At 45.3% G+C, this 22,491-nt stretch overlaps 1 protein-coding gene across 1 annotated transcript in view; it reads left to right on the top strand.

Moving 5' to 3' along the window:
• Window positions 1–22,491, top strand: part of LOC115129191 (histone-lysine N-methyltransferase, H3 lysine-36 specific-like) — a 43,403-nt gene that overhangs the window by 14,164 nt on the left and 6,748 nt on the right. The window contains exons 13-20 of the mRNA XM_065018352.1: window positions 96–296; window positions 7,360–7,539; window positions 7,815–7,971; window positions 16,999–17,204; window positions 17,353–17,465; window positions 18,192–18,461; window positions 18,765–19,023; window positions 19,485–19,591. Coding sequence (XP_064874424.1) covers window positions 96–296; window positions 7,360–7,539; window positions 7,815–7,971; window positions 16,999–17,204; window positions 17,353–17,465; window positions 18,192–18,461; window positions 18,765–19,023; window positions 19,485–19,591 — 1,493 coding nt within the window. The remainder of the gene's footprint in view (window positions 1–95; window positions 297–7,359; window positions 7,540–7,814; window positions 7,972–16,998; window positions 17,205–17,352; window positions 17,466–18,191; window positions 18,462–18,764; window positions 19,024–19,484; window positions 19,592–22,491) is intronic.

Here is a 22,491-nt window from a genome sequence, read left to right as displayed (position 1 = left end):
TGCATCTGACAGAGGTATTCTGTATCAATACCCACAACTGTATGTAAGCTGCTTTGGTGTATCACAAAGCTCAGAGTGTATCTTTTCCATTGCAGGGATCCACACGTGCTTTGTGTGTAAGAAGTCTGGCGACGGTGTGAAGAGGTGCATGGTGCCTGTATGTGGGAAGTTCTATCACAACGAGTGCATCCTGAAACACACACCCACCCAGCCCCAGAATAAAGGGGTTCGCTGCTCCCTCCACGTCTGTCTGTCCTGCCACATCACCAACCCCCTCAACCCCTGCATTTCCAAAAGTAGGTTCCAGTTCCACTCTGCTTTGATAGAACCAGGGGTAAAGTAGAATTCATTTCTACCCGGTACCTCCTATATGGGCATGCTTGCACCAACATTTGTGCACTATTAACTCAATAGGATCTCTGTGGGCGTAGTCGTAAAGATATGTCATTTCACCTTGAAATGTATTACCCTTTTATTGTGGCATAAACACAACCATGTTTTCATCTGATTGTCCAACAATCACTTCAAAAGGTCTCCTTTACTAGGCTATCCCCACACATTCATCCGCTCGCAACATTCAGTGTTTCCAGCCTCCAAACTGTCATGAGTGGAAATAGACATCTGTAACACAAAATATTTGGCGATTGTCATTAGGCCGGAATTTATGTGTGGTACTGCTGTCCTCGTGTCTCTGTGTCGGTCCGTTCATGTCTTGCCTTGGCAAAATGTGAGTGTTCTCGTCAAACCACATCGCGTTTAGGAGCGTAGGCCACCTACCTACCCCCCGTTTTCTAGTCCATTTGCTCGTTTTTGTCTCTGACATGAGGTAATGATCACGTGGTGTAATAATAGCCTACAGTTTTCTTGACATTTTGTTTGATTATTGTGATGGGTTCATGTTTTACTGGTACGGCATACCCACTATTTATTTTACCCTGACGCCGGACCGGACCACCTTACTTTCACCTCTGCACACAACAAAACATGATAAACAAATGGCAGGCGACCCCACCCAAACCCGGAGGCCTTGAAGACCCCTCCTGCTGCTCAGAGACTGTCATTTTCTACAAGAAATCTGCCTCCAGAAATAAAGGCTTCTCCCAAGTGGGTGTGACACCTACTCCCATTTCCTACTGCACTGCTACTTGGATTCCACCTGGCGATATGTTCATCGTCTGTCCTGGCCTGTCTCCCCCTGTCTGGTACAGGTACCTCCACCACACTCACCCCTCTCTCCCCCTGTCTGGTACAGGTACCTCCACCACACTCACCCCTCTCTCCCCCTGTCTGGTACAGGTACCTCCACCACACTCACCCCTCTCTCCCTGGCCTGTCTCCCCCTGTCTGGTACAGGTACCTCCACCACACTCACCCCTCTCCCTGGCCTGTCTCCCCTGTCTGGTACAGGTACCTCCACCACACTCCCCCTACCCTTCCTCTCTCCCCCTGTCTGGTACAGGTACCTCCACCACTCTCCTCCCCCACCACTTCCTCCTCCCCCTGTCTACTACAGGTACCTCCACCACACCCCTCACCTGTCTCCCCCTGTCTGGTACAGGTATCCCCACCACACTCCCTCACTACCCTTCCTCTCTCTCCTGTCTGGTACAGGTACCCCCACCACACTCCCCCTACCCTTCCTCTCTCTCCCTGTCTGCTACAGGTACCCCCACCACACTCCCTACCCTTCCTCTCTCTCCCTGTCTGGTACAGGTACCTCCACCACACTCACCCCTCTCTCCCTGGCCTGTCTCCCCCTGTCTGGTACAGGTACCCCCACCACTCTCCTCCCTACCCTTCCTCTCTCTCCCTGTCTGCTACAGGTACCCCCACCACTCTCCTCCCTACCCTTCCTCTCTCTCCCTGTCTGCTACAGGTACCCCCACCACTCTCCTCCCTACCCTTCCTCTCTCCCCCTGTCTGCTACAGGTACCCCCACCACACTCCTCCCTACCCTTCCTCTCTCTCCTGTCTGCTACAGGTACCCCCACCACACTCCCCTACCCTTCCTCTCTCTCCCTGTCTGGTACAGGTACCCCACCCCTCCCTACCACACTCCTACCTGCTTCCCCCACCACACTCCCTACCCTTCCTCTCTCTCCCTGTCTGTACAGGTACCCCACCACTCTCCTCCCTACCCTTCCTCTCTCTCCCTGTCTGCTACAGGTACCCCCACCACTCTCCTCCCTACCCTTCCTCTCTCTCCCTGTCTGCTACAGGTACCCCCACCACTCTCCCCCTACCCTTCCTCTCTCTCCCTGTCTGCTACAGGTACCCCCACCACTCTCCCCCTACCCTTCCTCTCTCTCCCTGTCTGCTACAGGTACCCCCACCACTCTCCCCCTACCCTTCCTCTCTCCCCTGTCTGGTACAGGTACCCCCACCACACTCCCTACCCTTCCTCTCTCCCCCTGTCTGGTACAGGTACCCCCACCACACTCCCTACCCTTCCTCTCTCTCCCTGTCTGCTACAGGTACCCCCACCACACTCCCTACCCTTCCTCTCTCTCCTGTCTAGTACAGGTACCCCCACCACTCTCCCCCTACCCTTCCTCTCTCTCCCTGTCTGCTACAGGTACCCCCACCACACTCCCTACCCTTCCTCTCTCTCCCTGTCTGCTACAGGTACCCCCACCACACTCCCTTCCCTTCCTCTCTCTCCCTGTCTGCTACAGGTACCCCCACCACACTCCCTACCCTTCCTCTCTCTCCCTGTCTAGTACAGGTACCCCCACCACTCTCCTCCCTACCCTTCCTCTCTCTCCCTGTCTGCTACAGGTACCCCCACCACTCTCCCCCTACCCTTCCTCTCTCTCCCTGTCTAGTACAGGTACCCCCACCACTCTCCCCTACCCTTCCTCTCTCTCCCTGTCTGCTACAGGTACCCCCACCACACTCCCTACCCTTCCTCTCTCTCCCTGTCTGCTACAGGTACCCCCACCACACTCACCCCTCTCTCCCTGGCCTGTCTCCCCCTGTCTGGTACAGGTACCCCACCACACTCCCTACCCTTCCTCTCTCTCCCTGTCTGCTACAGGTACCCCCACCACACTCACTACCCTTCCTCTCTCTCCATGTCTGCTACAGGTACCCCCACCACACTCCCTACCCTTCCTCTCTCTCCCTGTCTGCTACAGGTACCCCCACCACTCTCCCCCTACCCTTCCCCTCTCTCCTGTCTAGTACAGGTACCCCCACCACTCTCCCCCTACCCTTCCTCTCTCCCTGTCTGCTACAGGTACCCCCACCACACTCACCCCTCTCTCCCTGGCCTGTCTCCCCCTGTCTGGTACAGGTACCCCCACCACACTCATCCCTCTCTGTTCACCGTCTGCCCTGTCCTGTCTCCCCCTGTCTGGTACAGGTACCCCCCCCACTACCCTTCCTCTCTCCCGAGCTTTTGCTTACCTCCAGTACACAGGCACTGTTGGGGCGAGTGACTCTGAACTTACAATGGCCAGCCCCAAGTTGTTATATATTTGTAAAAAATTATTGTGCTTTTTGTTATTTGGAAATTTGCCTCATGAGTCCTGCGTACTTTGTTGACCACAAACTTTCTTTACCCAACCGTGGGACAGACTGTTTGTTCCCACACTCGGGACAATGACTCTCTATTGGTTATACAGACTTTTGGCCTCCCATCCTATTCTAACCACCTCTCACCGGCTTTGTATTCATGTTACCTGATGAAATTGCTGTACAATATGATCTTGTTGCCATCTGATGCATATTCAGATGTCGTGGTTAAACCACCTGACCAAGTCCTAAAGTAATGGGACTCCCTAAATCTTTCTCAGATTATTACCAATCCCCCAAGGTATGACTCCAAACACCAAGAAAAGGCTACACTCCTTGATGTTGTCCTCACAAATAATCCTGATAGGTATCAGTCTGGTGTTTCTGTAATGACCTTAGTGATCACTGTTTTTACAGCCTGTGTTCGTAATGGCTGCTCAGTGAAATGACCTGTCCTGATTTGTTGTAGACGCTTGCTAAAAGTCTTTAATGAGCAAGCCTTCCTTCATGAACTGGCCTCTGTAAAATGGTATAGAATCAGCTTGATCCCCTCTGTCAAAGATGCTTGGTCCTTCTTTTTTGATATTTTCAGTGGTAATGTTAAAGAAAATGAGAATTAAAAACAGGTTCAACCCCTGGTTCGACTGTGATTTTGCAGAGTTACTTCAACTCAACAATTGCGTTTGGCGAAAGGCTCGGCACAAACATACTCAGGCTGACTGGCTCTCGTTCAGGCAAATGAGAAATAAGTGCCAGAGTTAGTTACTTTAAGGAGCAGTTCTCTCTCTGTGGGTCTAACCCCAAGATGTTCTGGAAAACGGTTAAAGACCTGGAGAATAAACCCTCCTCACAGCTGCCCATGTCCCTTAATGTTGATGTGGTTGTTACTGACAAGAAGCACATGGCTGAGCTCTTTAATCACTACTTCATTAAGTCAGGATTCCTATTTGACTCAGCCATGCCTCATTGCCCATCCAACATTTCCTCATCTACCACCCCTTCTAATGCGACTAGCCCCAATGCTTCTCCCTCTTATCCCCTGCCCTGCCCAGTTACAAAGTATCTCCATGCAGGTGGTCACCGAGTCCGAGGTGCTAAAGGAGCTCCTGAAACTTGACCCCAAAAAACATCAGGGTCAGATGGTTTAGACCCTTTCTTCTTTAAGGTTGCTGCCCCCATCATCGCCAAGCCTATCTCTGACCTTTTTAACCTGTCTCTCCTCTCTGGGGAAGTTCCCATTGGTTGGAAGGCAGCCACGGTGGGTCCTTTCTTTAAAGGGGAGATCAAGCTGATCCTAACTGTTATAGGCCTGTTTCTATTTTGCCCTGTTTATCAAAAGTGTTGGGGAAACGTGTCAATAATCAACTGACTTGCTTTCTTGATGTCTGTAGTTTTCTCTCTGGTATGCAATCTGGTTTCCGCTCAGGTTATTGATGTGTCACTGCAACCTAAAAGGTCCTAAATGATGTCACCATTGCCCTTGATTCTAAGCAATGTTGTCCTGCTATTTTTATTGACTTGGCCATGGCTTTTGATATGGTAGATCATTCCATTCTTGTGGGCCGGCTATGGAGTATTGGTGTCTCTGAGGGGTCTTTGGCCTGGTTTGCTAACTACCTCAGAGTGCAGTGTATAAAGTCAGAAAATATGCTGTCTCAGTCACTGCCTGTCACCAAGGGAGTACCCCAAGGCTCGATCCTAGGCCCCACGCTCTTCTCAATTTACATCAACAACATAGCTCAGTCAGTAGGAAGCTTGCTCATCCATTTATATGCAGATCTTGGTCTTATACTCAACTGGCCCTTCTGTGAATTATGTGTTAAATGCTCTACAACAAAGCTTTCTTAGTGTCCAACAAGCTTTCTCTACCCTTAAACTTGTTCTGAACATCTCCAAAACAAAGGTCATGTGGTTTGGTAAGAAGAATGCCCCTCTCCCCACTGGTGTGATTACTACCATTGAGGATTTAGAGCTTGAGGTAGTCACCTCATACAAGTACTTGGCTAGACGGTACACTGTCCTTCTCTCAGCACAGAGCAAAGCTGCAGGCCCAAGTTAAATGTAGACCTGGTTTCCTCTTCATAACCGCTCCTCTTTCACCCCAGCTGCCAAACTAACCCTGATTCAGATGACCATCCTACCCATGCTAGATTACAGAGATGTAATTTATAGATCGGCAGGTAAGGTTGCTCTCGAGCGGCTAGATGTTCTTTACCATTCTGCCATCAGATTTGCCACCAATGCTCCTTATAGGACACATCACTGCACTCTATACTCTTCTGTAAACTGGTCATCTCTATATACCCGTCGCAAGACCCACTGGTTGATGCTTATTTATAAATCCCTCTTAGGACTCACTCTGAGATAGCTACTGTAGCCCTCATCTTCCACATACAACACCCGTTCTGCCAGTCATATTCTGTTAAAGGTCCCCAAAGCACACACGTCCTTGGGTCTCTGTTATTTTCAGTTCGCTGCAGCTAGCGACTGGAACGAGCTGCGAGAAACACTCAAACTGGACAGTTTTATCTCAATCTCCTCATTCAAAGACTAAATCATGGTCACTCTTACTGACAATTATGGCTGCTGTGTGGGATGTATTGTTTTTCTCTACCTTCTTGTCCTTTGTGCTGTTGTCTGTGCCCAATAATGTTTGTACCATGTTTTGTGCTGCTACCATGTTGTGTTGCTACCATGCTGTGTTATGTGTTGCTGCTATGCTATGTTGTTGTCTTAGGTCTCTCTTTATGTAGTGTTGTGTTGCTACCATGTTGTGTTATGTGTTGCTGCTATGCTATGTTGTTGTCTTAGGTCTCTCTTTATGTAGTGTTGTGTTGCTACCATGCTGTGTTGCTACCATGCTGTGTTATGTGTTGCTGCTATGCTATGTTGTTGTCTTAGGTCTCTCTTTATGTAGTGTTGTGTTGCTACCATGTTGTGTTGCTACCATGCTGTGTTATGTGTTGCTGCTATGCTATGTTGTTATCTTAGGTCTCTCTTTATTTATGTGTCTTGTCACGATGTGTGTTTTGTCCTATAATGATTCTACTTTTATTTTTAAATCCCAGGCCCCCGTCCCCACAGGAGACCTTTGACCTTTTGGTAGGCCTTCACTGGAAATAAGAATGTGTTCTTTACTGACTTGACTAGTTAACTAAAGGTTAAATAATGAATAAAAACCGTTGTTCAGCCACGACACATTGAAACATAAAATATTACTTTTTAATGTTCCCGTTGGTAGGATCGTCTTAATTGTAGATCGTCCAGTTTGTTTTCCAAAGATTGGCCAATACCAATACTACGGAGGGAAGAGGTGGTTTACCTCCTCGTCTGCGATTCTTACCAGGCACCCCGCCCTCCTCCCTCTTTTTCCTCCCTCTTTTTCCTCCCTCTTTTTCCCTCCCTCTTTTCCCTCCCTCTTTTCCCTCCCTCTTTTTCCCTCCCTCTTTTTCCCTCCCTCTTTTCCTCCCTGTTTGACGGGGATTTGTGCCTTGTCTTGACAAAGCAGTGTATCCTTAAAGGAAAAACGCTTCGTCCAGTTCTTAGGCGAGTTATCGCTGTTCTGATATCCAGGAGCTCTTTTCAATCATGAGACGGCTAGGGGATACAGTGTTGTGATGTTGACAGTGTCCCGTGGGGAACTGTCATCAAATGTATTGGAAGCAACATTATGTACAAAATGAGTTATAAACAATGCAAACAACAACTAACACAATAGCACAGTTGGTTAGGAGCCTGTAAAAACAGCAGCCGTCCCCTCCGTCTCCATTATATACAGATCTAACATGGCTGTAGAGATGCTTGGTGTGTTTGTGTGGTTTTTGACCTGTGGTCCTCTTCTAGGTCGTCTGACCCGCTGTGTGCGCTGCCCTGTTGCGTACCACGCAAACGACTACTGCATGGCGGCAGGCAGCATTGTCCTGGCCAACAACAGCTTCCTGTGTCCCAACCACTTCACCCCCCGCAAGAACTGCAAGAACCACGAACACATCAACGTCAGCTGGTGCTTCGTCTGCTCAGAAGGTTGGTGACTGGTTGGCTTGCTGTTGGTTGGTTGATTGATTGGTTGGGTGTTTTCAGTGTTACAGAGTCCATTATGCAAGGGTTGGTGGTATTATTAGAGGTAGAGTAATAATTTGAATAGGAGTGTGGTGGAAATCATATGTGGATGACTTATGCTCCTCACAGAGTAAAAATGTTCAAGTGAAATGAGGCATTGTGCCTACCCAACCTGAGGTCATTGGGTCACATCTGGTTGACTTGTTGTCTGAACTGCACCTCCTCCTTTCTCCCTGCAGGGGGCAGTCTGCTGTGCTGCGAGGCCTGTCCTGCTGCCTTCCATCAAGAGTGTCTGAACATCGAGATGCCCGAGGGGAGCTGGTTCTGCAACGACTGCAAGGCTGGGAAGAAACCACACTTCAAGGACATCCTCTGGGTTAAAGTGGGAAGATTCAGGTAAGAAACAAATCAAATCAAATTTATTTATATAGCCCTTCGTACATCAGCTGATATCTCTAAGTGCTGTACAGAAACCCAGCCTAAAACCCCAAACAGCAAGCAATGCAGGTGTAGAAGCACGGTGGCTAGGAAAAACTCCCTAGAAAGGCCAAAACCTAGGAAGAAACCTAGAGAGGAACCAGGCTATGTGGGGTGGCCAGTCCTCTTCTGGCTGTGCCGGGTGGAGATTATAACAGAACATGGCCAAGATGTTAAAATGTTCATAAATGACCAGCATGGTCGAATAAAAACTGTTCTCTAGAAACAAAATCCATGCTTTTGGTCAGAACCAACTGAATGACACTTTTCTCCCGTGTCAACATATAAACAAATATCTTGATCTGTGCCTGAAATCCAGTCATATTGTTATTGATCAGAATCTCTGTGTGTATAATCCTCATCTACACTGAGTACACCAAACATTAGGAACACTTTCTAATATTGACCAATGATTGGAGCACCCAGAGTGTTCTGACAGAACACAGCACACTGATTGGAGCACCCAGAGTGTTCTGACAGAACACAGCACACTGATTGGAGCACCCAGAGTGTTCTGACAGAACACAGCACACTGATTGGAGCACCCAGAGTGTTCTGACAGAACACAGCACACTGATTGGAGCACCCAGAGTGTTCTGACCGTACACAGCACACTGATTGGAGCTCCCAGAGTGTTCTAACAGAACACAGCACACTGATTGGAGCTCCCAGAGTGTTCTGACAGAACACCACACACTGATTGGAGCACCCAGAGTGTTCTGACCGTACACAGCACACTGATTGGAGCTCCCAGAGTGTTCTAACAGAACACAGCACACTGATTGGAGCACCCAGAGTGTTCTGACAGAACACCGCACACTGATTGGAGCACCCAGAGTGTTCTGACAGAACACAGCACACTGATTGGAGCACCCAGAGTGTTCTAACAGAACACAGCACACTGATTGGAGCTCCCAGAGTGTTCTGACAGAACACAGCACACTGATTGGAGCTCCCAGAGTGTTCTGACAGAACACAGCACACTGATTGGAGCTCCCAGAGTGTTCTGACAGAACACAGCACACTGATTGGAGCTCCCAGAGTGTTCTGACAGAACACAGCTTGGGCTGTTTTGGTGACCCTATTACCGCCACACCAGCGGTCCTGAGTCATGAAGTCAGTCAAATTCCATGTGACCGTTTAGTCACGGTAATTAGGCTTCTCCAAGCTCTGATGCTGCTGATGGTCATTGGTAGCCTACCAAACTTGCTAACTGCCAGGTACTCCCTCTAATCACTCTAACATCAATGCAAATGTAACCGAAAATATAATCAAACACCAAGAGAGCCAATGAGCTCTATTACTCAACATTTCCATAGGCTATGCAATTGCGTGAGAAAACAGAGTGATGGCATCTATTAAAAAGAGGAGGATCCCATCAGCTTTCTATAGGCTAGGCCTACTATATTCTCAACTTTCCTAGTAGTAAGCACATTGCTTCTCTTTACATCAGGAGTATAGTCTACCTGGCTGGCATGAACATGAACCACGGGAGAAACACCCTCAATTCGGCTATTTAAATGCATAGATGATATGTATTTTTCCCCTGCCCCTGTTTCGAGACAGGTGCATATGATAATGGCCCATTCTAGATCAAAATAACTCACACATACAGTACCAGTTAAAAGTTTAGACACACCTACTCATTCAAGGGTTTTTCATAATTTGACTTTTTTTTATACATTGTACATTATACATTGTACATTATACATTTATATATTGAAGATGTCAAAACTATGAAATAACACATTTGGAATCATGTAGTAACCAAAAATGTGTTCATCAAAATATACTTGAGATTCTTCAAAGCAGCCACCCTTTGCCTTGATGACAGCTTTGCACAATCTTGGCATTCTCTTAATTTTCACCATAAAAATGCACCTTTATAATAAAAGCATTACGTGCATAATTGCATTTACTTTCACTTTTGATGATGGTGTTTTCTCGCTATTGAAACATTTGCGCTTACAGCCTACTGCTATGTGCACGTTGCTGCGCTTATAATGTGAAGTAGCCTAATTGTTAATCAACATTGCGTAAAAACATTTTTTTTGATGCTAGTGGTTGTATTAATTTGGGATCTATCGCATCCCACAACTGTCCCAGACTATTTTTGGAATATGTACTTCTCGCACAGCATAGAATAGGTGGACTTTTGTACTATGGGGTATGGTAGATTGACATAGGCTCGTGCTTTTGTTAGGTCACTCATCTTGTTGGCTGCCGGAAAGTAAATGTGGACATGTTCAATATGCACCTCGGAGTTGGATAAGAATGCGCATAGTTGAGTCTTCGATGTGTCGGTCTTCACTTGTAGCCTGTGAGAAAGACCCGATCACCTGATGGAGAGACATGCGAGTGGGAGATGATTTGGAGCGCTCATCACTCAGGGAGAAGGGAATTATAATTATTATATTCAGCCCAAGGGCTCAACGGCCACTTGCCGCAAGAGGCATGGATTTTCTTTCTTTTCTTTAGGGGGCATTACGGCCACATAAAGGGGATGCCGCAGGAAAATTCTAGGCATTATCAAGTGCTTGTCAAATTGTGAATGAGAGACTGATGAAGTGTGTACAGTGCATGTCTAGTGCATAAAAGGAGATTACCGTGAATCAATAGTCACGTAGAATTTTACAGCGGTCATGACTCATGATAGCCGGTGTGGCGGCAACTAGGGCTGTGGCAGTCACAAAGTTTAGTCAGCCGGTGATTGTCAAGCAGATACCTGCCGGTCTCACGGTAATTGACCGTTAGTTAACATTAGAGGTCGACCGATTATGATTTTTCAACGCCGATACCGATTATTGGAGGACCAAAAAAGCCGATACCGATTAATCGGACGATTTAAAAAAAATAATAATAAAAAAAAATATATATATATATTTTAAAAAAAATTAACATTTAATTTTTTTTTTTTGTTGTAATAATGACAATTACAACAATACTGAATGAACACTTATTTTAACTTAATAGAATACATCAATAAAAATCAATTTAGCCTCAAATAAATAATGAAACATGTTCAATTTGGTTTAAATAATGCAAAAACAAAGTGTTGGAGAAGAAAGTAAAAGTGCAATATTTGCCATGTAAGAAAGCTAACGTTTCAGTTCCTTGCTCAGAACAGGAGAACATATGATAGCTGGTGGTTCCTTTTAACAGGAGTCTTCAATATTCCCAGGTAAGAAGTTTTAGGTTGTAATTATTATAGGAATTATAGGACTATTTCTCTCTATACCATTTGTATTTCATTAACCTTTGACTATTGGATGTTCTTATAGGCACTTTAGTATTGCCAGTGTAACAGTATAGCTTCCATCCCTCTCCTCGTCGCTACATGGGCTCGAACCAGGAACACATTGACAACAGCCACCCTCAAAGCAGCGTTACTCATGCAGAGCAAGGGGAACAACCACTCCAAGGCTCAGAGCGAGCGAGTGACGTTTGAAACGTCACTTCGGTTACACAAGCCTCATCTCAGGAGTTGATAGGTTTGAAGTCATAAACAGCGCAATGCTTGACGCACAACGAAGAGCTGCTGTCAAAACGCACAAAAGTGCTGTTTGAATGAATGTTTACGCGCCTGCTTCTGCCTACCACCGCTCAGTCAGATACTTGTATGCTCAGTCAGATTATACGCAACGCAGGACACGCTAGATAATATCTAGTAATATCATCAACCATGTGTAGTTAACTAGTGATTATGATTGATTGATTGTTTTTTATAAGATAAGTTTAATGCTAGCTAGCAACTTATCTTGGATTACTGCATTCGCGTAACAGGCAGTCTCCTTGTGGTTATTGCGTTGGACTCGTTAACTGTAAGGTTGCAAGATTGGATCCCCCGAGCTGACAAGGTCAAAATCTGTCATTCTGCCCCTGAACGAGGCAGTTAACCCACCCTTCCTATGCAGTCATTGAAAATAAGAATGTGTTCTTATTAAATAAAGGTGTAAAAAAATATATATATATTTTTTTTATCTGCAAAAACGGTGTCCAAAAATACGGATTTCCGATTGTTATGAAAACTTGAAATCGGCGCTAATTAATTGACCATTCCGATTAATCGGCCGACCTCTAGTTAACATAGACACATTTAGCATCTCCTGGCTTGCACACATAGCCTACAAGCCACTGGTGCAGACCTTTGGAACATCTACATTGTAAAAAGTCTAATAAATACATGTAATATAGCCAACATCTTCACAATAAAGCCATTTATTTATTTTAGACAGGTCAAAAGAAGCATGATATGAAGAAAATGTAGTCTATTACAGAAGAACAGAATAGCACACTGACTTGTCCTTATGTTAGGCCCTGATCTGGCTATGCCAAATGGCTGTTGATTTAGCAGACAATGTTTGCTTAGAATTCCGTGACATTATTTTATAGTATTGAAAAAAGCATAATAAAATAGAAAGGATATTTTCTCCAAACCATTAGAGGGAGTGTTCACATGCGGCTATTCTGTGTTGAGCAGTTAAGTAACAGGTCCTCCTATATGCTTCATTTACAGTTATTTATGCAACTTGTTGTTCTACAAAATGTTGGGCTATATGTTTAGATTTTTAATACAGTCTAAGGCTGCGTGATGCGACTCTCTATTGTCTCTCCATCAGGTCCTAATGGCCTGGTACTCAGGGCTCTAGTTTCCCTCCATCAGGTCCTAATGGCCTGGTACTCAGGGCTCTAGTTTCCCTCCATCAGGTCCTAATGGCCTGGTACTCAGGGCTCTAGTTTCCCTCCATCAGGTCCTAATGGCCTGGTACTCAGGGCTCTAGTTTCCCTCCATCAGGTCCTAATGGCCTGGTACTCAGGGCTCTAGTTTCCCTCCATCAGGTCCTAATGGCCTGGTACTCAGGGCTCTAGTTTCCCTCCATCAGGTCCTAATGGCCTGGTACTCAGGGCTCTAGTTTCCCTCTAACCACTCTGACATCAATGCAAATGCATTCAAAAATCACATCAAAACACTGATCATCAAAACAGTATCTTGCTTTTTAAAACTCACCTCACTGTGATTGATCAATTTGAAGAAAAAAATTCAACAGCAGGTTGAAACTGAGGCCTATGAGCCTAAGCCCGAAATATAATACATGGACTAACGCATATTATGCACGGCAGAATTTAAAAAAAAATGTTTTTTATGGTTTTAGTTGGTCTAGCCTATATTTCAAAATTAAACAAATTGTAGTAATGACCTTTGAGTGAGGACTGTATTATAATGCATACTGGGTGGACTGCTTACCTTCTGCTACTCTCTAAAAGTTCTCGTCAGGGAGAGAAGGTAGAGTTCTAGAACATTCTGTTGGTTCATTGATTTTTTTATTTTTTATTTTACTAGGCAAGTCAGTTAAGAACAAATTCTTATTTTCAATGACAGCCTAGAACAGTGGGTTAACTGCCTGTTCAGGGGCAGAACGACAGATTTGTACCTTGTCAGCTCGGGGATTTGAACTTGCAACCTTTCGGTTACTAGTCCAACGCTCTAACCACTAGGCTACCCTGCCCCCCAAATTGATAGTGTAGGGCTGCTAACCCTGGAGTTATAGTGAATCTGCGATTTTTGAATAGCCTATAATCATAGGGCTTTTAATTTTTAATTTTTTTATGTTCATAATTAATTGGGTGAAACATGACCTTTCAGAATATCTCTCTCCTTCATTCCTTTCTCCGGCACGCAGAGAGAGGGGCGGTCAACAGCTAAAGGAAATGTTTTGTTGTAAATACATGTCACTGTCGATGTTCCCGAACAGTTTTCACTAGGTTTCCCAAATTAAGCACTGGGTAAATGCCATGACATACAGAATTTGGGCAGAATATCACCTGTCGTGCAGCGAGAGGCTGCATGCTCCTCAAACAGTGGTTGATGCTTGGAGTGAAATAACCAGAGTCGCCTGAAAAAGGAGCCGGAGGGAAAGCAGCCTCCATTCACTATTGGAGTGCATGTGGATGACATGTCTTTTATCCCCTCCCTTGTTCCTGGCCCATTTTGATAATGAGCCATTGTAAATCAAAACTAATTTGACATATTAGTGAATATATGATCACTAGTTGAGAGAACAGCATGTGCAGCCTGAGGCAAGGAACAGAGAGCAAGCGTTTTTTTCTACTTTCTCAAATCATCAATAGCCTTTAGTCATATCATGCAGCCCATATACACTATAGATACAAAAATATGTGGACACCCATGCAATCTCCATAGACAAACATTGGCAGTAGAATAGCCTGTACTGAAGAGCTCAGTGACTTTCAACATGGCACCATCATAAGATGCCACCTTTCCAACAAGTCATATTTCTGTCCTGCTAGAGCTGCCCAGGTCAAATGTAAGTGCTGTAATTGTGAAATGGAAACGTCTAGGAGCAACAACGGCTCAACCACGAAGTGGTAGGCCACACAAGCTCACAGAACGGGATTGCCGAGTGCTGAAGAGCGTAGCACGTAAAAATAGTCTGTCCTCGGTTGCAACACTCACTACTGAGATCCAACCTGCCTCTAGAAGCAACATCAGCACAAGAACTGTTCGTCGGGATCTTCATGAAATGGGTTTCCATGGCCGAGCAGCCGCACACAAGCCTAAGATCACTATGCTCAATGCCAAGCATCAGCTGGAGTGGTGTAAAGCTCGCCGCCATTGGACTCTGGAGCAGTGGAAACACGTTCTCTGGAGTGATGAATCACGCTTCACCATCTGGCAGTCCAACGGACAAATATGGGTTTGGCTATACCAGGAGAACGCTACCTGCCCGAGTGCATAGTGCCAACTGTAAAGTTTGGTGGAGGAAGAATAATGGTATCTGGCTGTTTTTCATGCTTCGGGCTAGGCCCCTTAGTTCCAGTGAAGGGAAATCTTAACACTGCAGGATACAATGATATTCTAGACAATTCTGTGCTTCCAACTTTGTGGTAACCGTTTGGGCAAGGCCCATTCCTGTTTCAGCATGACACTCACTAATGCTCTTGTGACTGAATGGAAGCAAGTCCCTGCAACAATGTTCCAACATCTAGTGGAAAGCCTTTCCAGAAGAGTAGAGGCTGTTGTAACAGCAAAGGGGGGACCAAATCCATATTAATGCCCATGATTTTAGAATGAGATGTTTGACAACCAGGTGTCCACATCCTTTTGGCATGTAGTGTATGTTTTGATTTCCAAGTCCATGCCCAACGTCCGCCATTCTGCCCCTGAACAAGGCTGTTAACCCTAGGCCGTCATTGTAAATACATATTTGTTCTTAATTAACTGACTTGCCTAGTTAAATCAATAAAAAATAAAATATTCATTTGGGGACAGGTTGTAAAGCGTTAACTATTTATGGAAATTGAGCTAGCTAGTTTGCTGTTGCTAGCTAATTTGTCCTGGGATATAAACGTTCAGTTGTTATTTTACCTGAAATGCACAAGGTTCTCTACTCCGAACATTAATCCACACACAAAATTGTCGTTTTCTCATTGTTTCTAGTCATCCGAATCGTTTCTAGTCATTTCTCCAGGCTTTTTCTTCTTGGTGATTGGCATCTAACTTTCATAGGATTACCACAACAACAGACCGACCTCAGTTCATCTTTCAATCATCCACGTGGGTATAACCAATGAGGAGATGGCACGTGGGTATCTGCTTCTATAAACCAATGAGGAGATGGGAGAGGCAGGACTTGCACCGCATTTAGCGTCACAAATAGAAGTGACTTCTATTTTAGCGCCTTGGCAACGCAGACGCTCGTTGGCAACGCAGACGCTCGTTGGCAACGCAGACGCTCGTTGGCAACGCAGACGCTGGCGCGAGGGAACCGTGTGGGTGCAATGATTTGAATAACATGTATGTGTACATTTATTTTGCAACGTTCGCCCATGTGACGTGTCCGGTATGGTCAGCATGTAAGACATTCTAAGGTTTGTATCACGCACAGCTAAAGTTGCCAAATAACTCTAGTGTATAGGACCTGTTTCAAATGATCCCTTTTACACTCAACAGAGCTACTTCATACATGCACTCGCTCCGGAATGGAACAAATATGCTTCGTACTATAAAACCATTCAATATAAAATAATGGAACGGGACTTATAAGCATATCTTGTCTGCTAAATGAACTAGCCTACAGCATGGCGCATAGCCGAATTACATTCAATAGGCTAACTCATATTCTGTTCATCTGAAATAAAATTTCTTAATTTCATAATGTTTTTTTAGACCTGCCTAAAATAAATAATGAATGTATTGTGATGGTGTATATTAAATAGATGTATTAGACTTGAAAAAAAACACAAAAAACATTATTTAACCTTTATTTAAATGTAGATGTTCCAAAGGTGTGCATCAGAGGCTTGAATGCAAGGAGGCCTGGAGATGCTAAATGTGTTTGTTAATTAACGGTAAATTACAGTGAGACCGGACGTCTTTTGCGTGACAATAACCGGCAGACATGATGTCATTACCGCCACAGCCTTTTTAACACCCCCCTCTTTTCCCCTCAGAACAGCCTCAATTCGTCGGGGCATGGACTCTACAAGGTGTTGAAAGCGTTGACTCCAATGCTTTCCACAGTTGTGTCAAGTTGGCTGGATGTCCTTTGGGTGGGGGACCATTCTTGATACACACAGGAAACTGTTGAGGGTGAAACCCAGCAGTGTTGCAGTTCTTGACACAAACCCGTGTGCCTGGCACCTACTACCATACCCCGTTCAAAGGCACTTCAATCTTTTGTCTTGCCCAGTCACCCTCTGAATGACACACAGACACAATCCATGTCTCTATTGTCTCAAGGCTTAACAATCCCTCTTTAGCATGTCTCCTCCCCTTCATCTACACTGATTGAAGTGGACTTAACAGGGGACATCAATAAAGGATCATAGCTTTCACCTGGATTCACCTGGTCAGTCTGTCATGGAAGGAGCAGGTGTTCCTAATGTTTTGTATACACTATGTAAAATCTCCAATCCTTTGTTCAGGTGGTGGCCTGCGGAGGTGTGTCTTCCTAAGAACATCCCAGAGAAGATTCTCCGTATGAAACATGAGGTGGGGGAGTTCCCCGTTCAGTTCTTTGGTTCTAAGGACTACGCCTGGACCTACCAGGCCCGAGTCTTCCCTTACATGGAGGGAGATGCCAACAACAGGGACAAGATGGGGAAGGGTTGTGACGCCATCTACAAGAAAGGTTCGAAAGAAACCTCCTTTACCTGGTTATAATAGAATATATAACAAACAATAGACTTCATTTTAGGAAGAAATGCCAAAAGTCTTAAACAATAGAGATGTTTCCAGGTACCACATAGCTGATAAATCTAACTTCCGTTTCCTTTCAGCTCTGAATGAAACAGCTGAGCGGTTCATAGCTCTTCAGGCTGAGAAGGAAATGAGACAGCTTCAGGAGGACAGGAGGAACGACAAGAAACCTCCTCCCTACAGACACATCAAGGTACTGCCCCTTTAAACCTCCTCCCTACAGACACATCAAGGTACTGCCCCTTTAAATCTCATCCCTACAGACACATCAAGGTACTGCCCCTTTAAACCTCATCCCTACAGACACATCAAGGTACCGCCCCTTTAAACCTCATCCCTACAGACACATCAAGGTACCGCCCCTTTAAACCTCATCCCTACAGACACATCGAGGTACCGCCCCTTTAAACCTCCTCCCTACAGACACATCAAGGTACCGCCCCTTTAAACCTCATCCCTACAGACACATCAAGGTACCGCCCCTTTAAATCTCATCCCTACAGACACATCAAGGTACTGCCCCTTTAAACCTCCTCCCTACAGACACATCAAGGTACCGCCCCTTTAAACCTCATCCCTACAGACACATCAAGGTACCGCCCCTTTAAACCTTCTCCCTACAGACACATCAAGGTACCGCCCCTTTAAACATTCTCCCAACAGACACATCAAGGTACTGCCCCTTTAAACCTCCTCCCTACAGACACATCAAGGTACTGCCCCTTTAAACCTTCTCCCTACAGACACATCAAGGTACTGCCCCTTTAAACCTTCTCCCTACAGACACATCAAGGTACTGCCCCTTTAAAACTTCTCCCTACAGACACATCAAGGTACTGCCCCTTTAAACCTTCTCCATGCATAATTCACGCAGAAGTTTGAATTGCATCCGCTTATCTCAAGTGCTTATTCTTCTCAGGTGAACCGACCAATTGGCAAGGTCCAGATCATCACAGCGGACCTATCGGAGGTGCCTCGCTGTAACTGCAAGGCGTCTGATGAGAACCCGTGTGGCATGGACTCCGAGTGCATCAACCGCATGTTGATGTATGAGTGCCACCCTCAGGTGTGTTTGGCAGGGGAGAGGTGTCTGAACCAGAGTTACACCAAGAGACAGTACACCCAGGTGGAGATCTTCAGAACCTTGTCACGAGGCTGGGGGCTACGGGGCGTCTCCGACATCAAGAAGGTACAGACTAGAGTATCAAACTACAACACAAAACAGTTCCCCTTGTGTTTCTGTTTTGTTAAGAGAACCTTGTCCCACTACAGTTGTGCATGGCTGCCTACATAATTGGGATAAATAAAGAATTTTCAATTCAATTCCAAGGCCCTTTATCCCTGATAATCCTTGATGATCTTGTTTTAAGATGTGGACATACAGTAGTATATTTAACATCCATACTGCTGTGTCTGTGATGTAAAAGGTGTTTTGTATCAGCTGGATTATAACCAGAGTCTGTGCTCTCCTCTCTCTCTCTCTCTCTCTCAGGGTGCATTTGTGAATGAGTACGTGGGGGAGGTGATAGACGAGGAGGAGTGCAGAGCCAGGATCAAACATGCTCAAGAGAACGACATCTGTAACTTCTACATGCTCACTCTGGACAAGGACCGGATCATAGACGCTGGACCCAAGGGGAACCAGGCGAGGTTCATGAATCACTGCTGCCAGCCCAACTGTGAGACCCAGAAGTGGACGGTAAACGGAGACACCAGGGTGGGGCTCTTTGCCCTGGAGGACATCCCCGAAGGTCAGAGGAAGTACTAACAAACCTACTGGAGCCTGGTTCTATTTCTGTTACTAACTACTGGAGCCTGGTTCCATTTCTGTTACTAACTACTGGAGCCTGGTTCCATTTCTGTTACTAACTACTGGAGCCCGGTTCCATTTCTGTTACTAACTACTGGAGCCTGGTTCCATTTCTGTTACTAACTACTGGAGCCCGGTTCCATTTCTGTTACTAACTACTGGAGCCCGGTTCCATTTCTGTTACTAACTCCTGGAGCCCGGTTCCATTTCTGTTACTAACTACTGGAGCCCGGTTCCATTTCTGTTACTAACTACTGGAGCCCGGTTCCATTTCTGTTACTAACTACTGGAGCCCGGTTCCATTTCCATTCCTCAGGCACTAGGGCTTGTGACCAAAAGTATCTTTGTAATGTGTAAAGATACACTGCCAGGTTCTGTACAGGTATCTTTATTTGTGTGCAGGTGTGGAGTTGACCTTCAACTACAACCTGGAGTGTCTTGGTAACGGGAAGACAGTATGTAAATGTGGAGCGTCCAACTGCTCTGGGTTCCTGGGGGTTCGACCGAAGGTAAGGCTCGGAGACTGACGAATGGCAACATGCTAAACATTTGAATTTATCTACAGAAATCTACAGTAAGTGCTTTTAGTTGTTTACTGTGTGATGATGAGTTATACTATTAAAAAGGACAGGCAGACTGGTGAATATAGCAGTCTATAGGCAGACTGGTGAATATAGCAGACTGGTGAATATAGCAGACTGGTGAATATAGCAGTCTATAGGCAGACTGGGGAATATAGGCAGACTGGGGAATATAGCAGACTGGGTAATATAGCAGACTGGGGAATATAGCAGTCTATAGGCAGACTGGGGAATATAGCAGACTGGTGAATATAGCAGTCTATAGGCAGACTGGGGAATATAGCAGTCTATAGGCAGACTGGTGAATATAGCAGACTGGGGAATATAGCAGACTGGGGAATATAGCAGACTGGGGAATATAGCAGACTGGGGAATATAGCAGACTGGGGAATATAGCAGACTGGGGAATATAGCAGACTGGGTAATATAGCAGACTGGGGAATATAGCAGTCTATAGGCAGACTGGTGAATATAGCAGACTGGTGAATATAGCAGTCTATAGGCAGACTGGGGAATATAGGCAGACTGGGGAATATAGCAGTCTATAGGCAGACTGGGGAATATAGCAGACTGGTGAATATAGCAGACTGGTGAATATAGCAGTCTATAGGCAGACTGGGGAATATAGGCAGACTGGGGAATATAGGCAGACTGGGGAATATAGCAGACTGGGTAATATAGCAGACTGGGGAATATAGCAGTCTATAGGCAGACTGGGGAATATAGGCAGACTGGGGAATATAGGCAGACTGGGGAATATAGGCAGACTGGGGAATATAGGCAGACTGGTGAATATAGGCAGACTGGTGAATATAGCAGACTGGTGAATATAGCAGACTGGTGAATATAGCAGACTGGTGAATATAGCAGACTGGTGAATATAGCAGTCTAAAGGTAGACTGGGGAATATAGCAGTCTAAAGGTAGACTGGTGAATATAGCAGTCTAAAGGTAGACTGGTGAATATAGCAGTCTAAAGGTAGACTGGGAATATAGCAGTCTAAAGGTAGACTGGGGAATATAGCAGTCTAAAGGTAGACTGGGGAATATAGCAGTCTAAAGGTAGACTGGGGAATATAGCAGTCTAAAGGTAGACTGGGGAATATAAAGGTAGACAGTATAAAGTCTAAAGGTAGACTGGGGAATATAAAGCAGTCTAAAGGTAGACTGGGGAATATAGCAGTCTAAAGGTAGACTGGGGAATATAGCAGTCTAAAGGTAGACTGGGGAATATAGCAGTCTAAAGGTAGACTGGGGAATATAGCAGTCTAAAGGTAGACTGGGGAATATAGCAGACTAAAGGCAGACTGGTGAATATAGCAGTCTAAAGGCAGACTGGTGAATATAGCAGTCTATAGGCAGACTGGTGAATATAGCAGACTGGTGAATATAGCAGTCTGGTGAATATAGCAGTCTATAGGCAGACTGGGGAATATAGGCAGACTGGGGAATATAGGCAGACTGGGGAATATAGCAGACTGGTGAATATAGCAGACTGGTGAATATAGCAGACTGGTGAATATAGCAGACTGGTGAATATAGCAGACTGGTGAATATAGCAGTCTATAGGCAGACTGGGGAATATAGCAGACTGGTGAATATAGCAGTCTAAAGGTAGACTGGTGAATATAGCAGTCTAAAGGTAGACTTAGGAATATAGCAGTCTAAAGGTAGACTGGTGAATATAGCAGTCTAAAGGTAGACTGGTGAATATAGCAGTCTAAAGGTAGACTGGTGAATATAGCAGTCTAAAGGTAGACTGGTGAATATAGCAGTCTAAAGGTAGACTGGGGAATATAGCAGTCTAAAGGTAGACTGGGGAATATAGCAGTCTAAAGGTAGACTGGGGAATATAGCAGATTAAAGGCAGACTGGGGAATATAGCAGATTAAAGGCAGACTGGTGAATATAGCAGTCTAAAGGCAGACTGGTGAATATAGCAGTCTAAAGGCAGACTGGTGAATATAGCAGTCTAAAGGCAGACTGGTGAATATAGCAGTCTATAGGCAGACTGGTGAATATAGCAGACTGGTGAATATAGCAGTCTATAGGCAGACTGGGGAATATAGGCAGACTGGGGAATATAGCAGACTGGTGAATATAGCAGACTGGTGAATATAGCAGACTGGTGAATATAGCAGACTGGTGAATATAGCAGACTGGTGAATATAGCAGTCTATAGGCAGACTGGTGAATATAGCAGACTGGGGAATATAGCAGTCTAAAGGTAGACTGGGGAATATAGCAGTCTATAGGCAGACTGGTGAATATAGCAGTCTAAAGGTAGACTGGTGAATATAGCAGTCTAAAGGTAGACTGGGGAATATAGCAGTCTAAAGGTAGACTGGGGAATATAGCAGTCTAAAGGTAGACTGGTGAATATAGCAGTCTAAAGGTAGACTGGTGAATATAGCAGTCTAAAGGTAGACTGGTGAATATAGCAGTCTAAAGGTAGACTGGTGAATATAGCAGTCTAAAGGTAGACTGGGGAATATAGCAGTCTAAAGGTAGACTGGGGAATATAGCAGTCTAAAGGTAGACTGGGGAATATAGCAGTCTAAAGGTAGACTGGGGAATATAGCAGTCTAAAGGTAGACTGGGGAATATAGCAGTCTAAAGGTAGACTGGGGAATATAGCAGTCTAAAGCTAGACTGGGGAATATAGCAGTCCTAAAGGTAGACTGGTGAATATAGCAGTCTAAAGGTAGACTGGTGAATATAGCAGTCTAAAGGTAGACTGGTGAATATAGCAGTCTAAAGGTAGACTGGGGAATATAGCAGTCTAAAGGTAGACTGGGGAATATAGCAGTCTAAAGGTAGACTGGGGAA

This window comes from Oncorhynchus nerka, linkage group LG5, assembly GCF_034236695.1.
Source record: "Oncorhynchus nerka isolate Pitt River linkage group LG5, Oner_Uvic_2.0, whole genome shotgun sequence".
NCBI classification, from domain to species: Eukaryota; Metazoa; Chordata; class Actinopteri; order Salmoniformes; family Salmonidae; genus Oncorhynchus; species Oncorhynchus nerka.
This window is presented reverse-complemented; position numbering and strand designations above follow the sequence as displayed.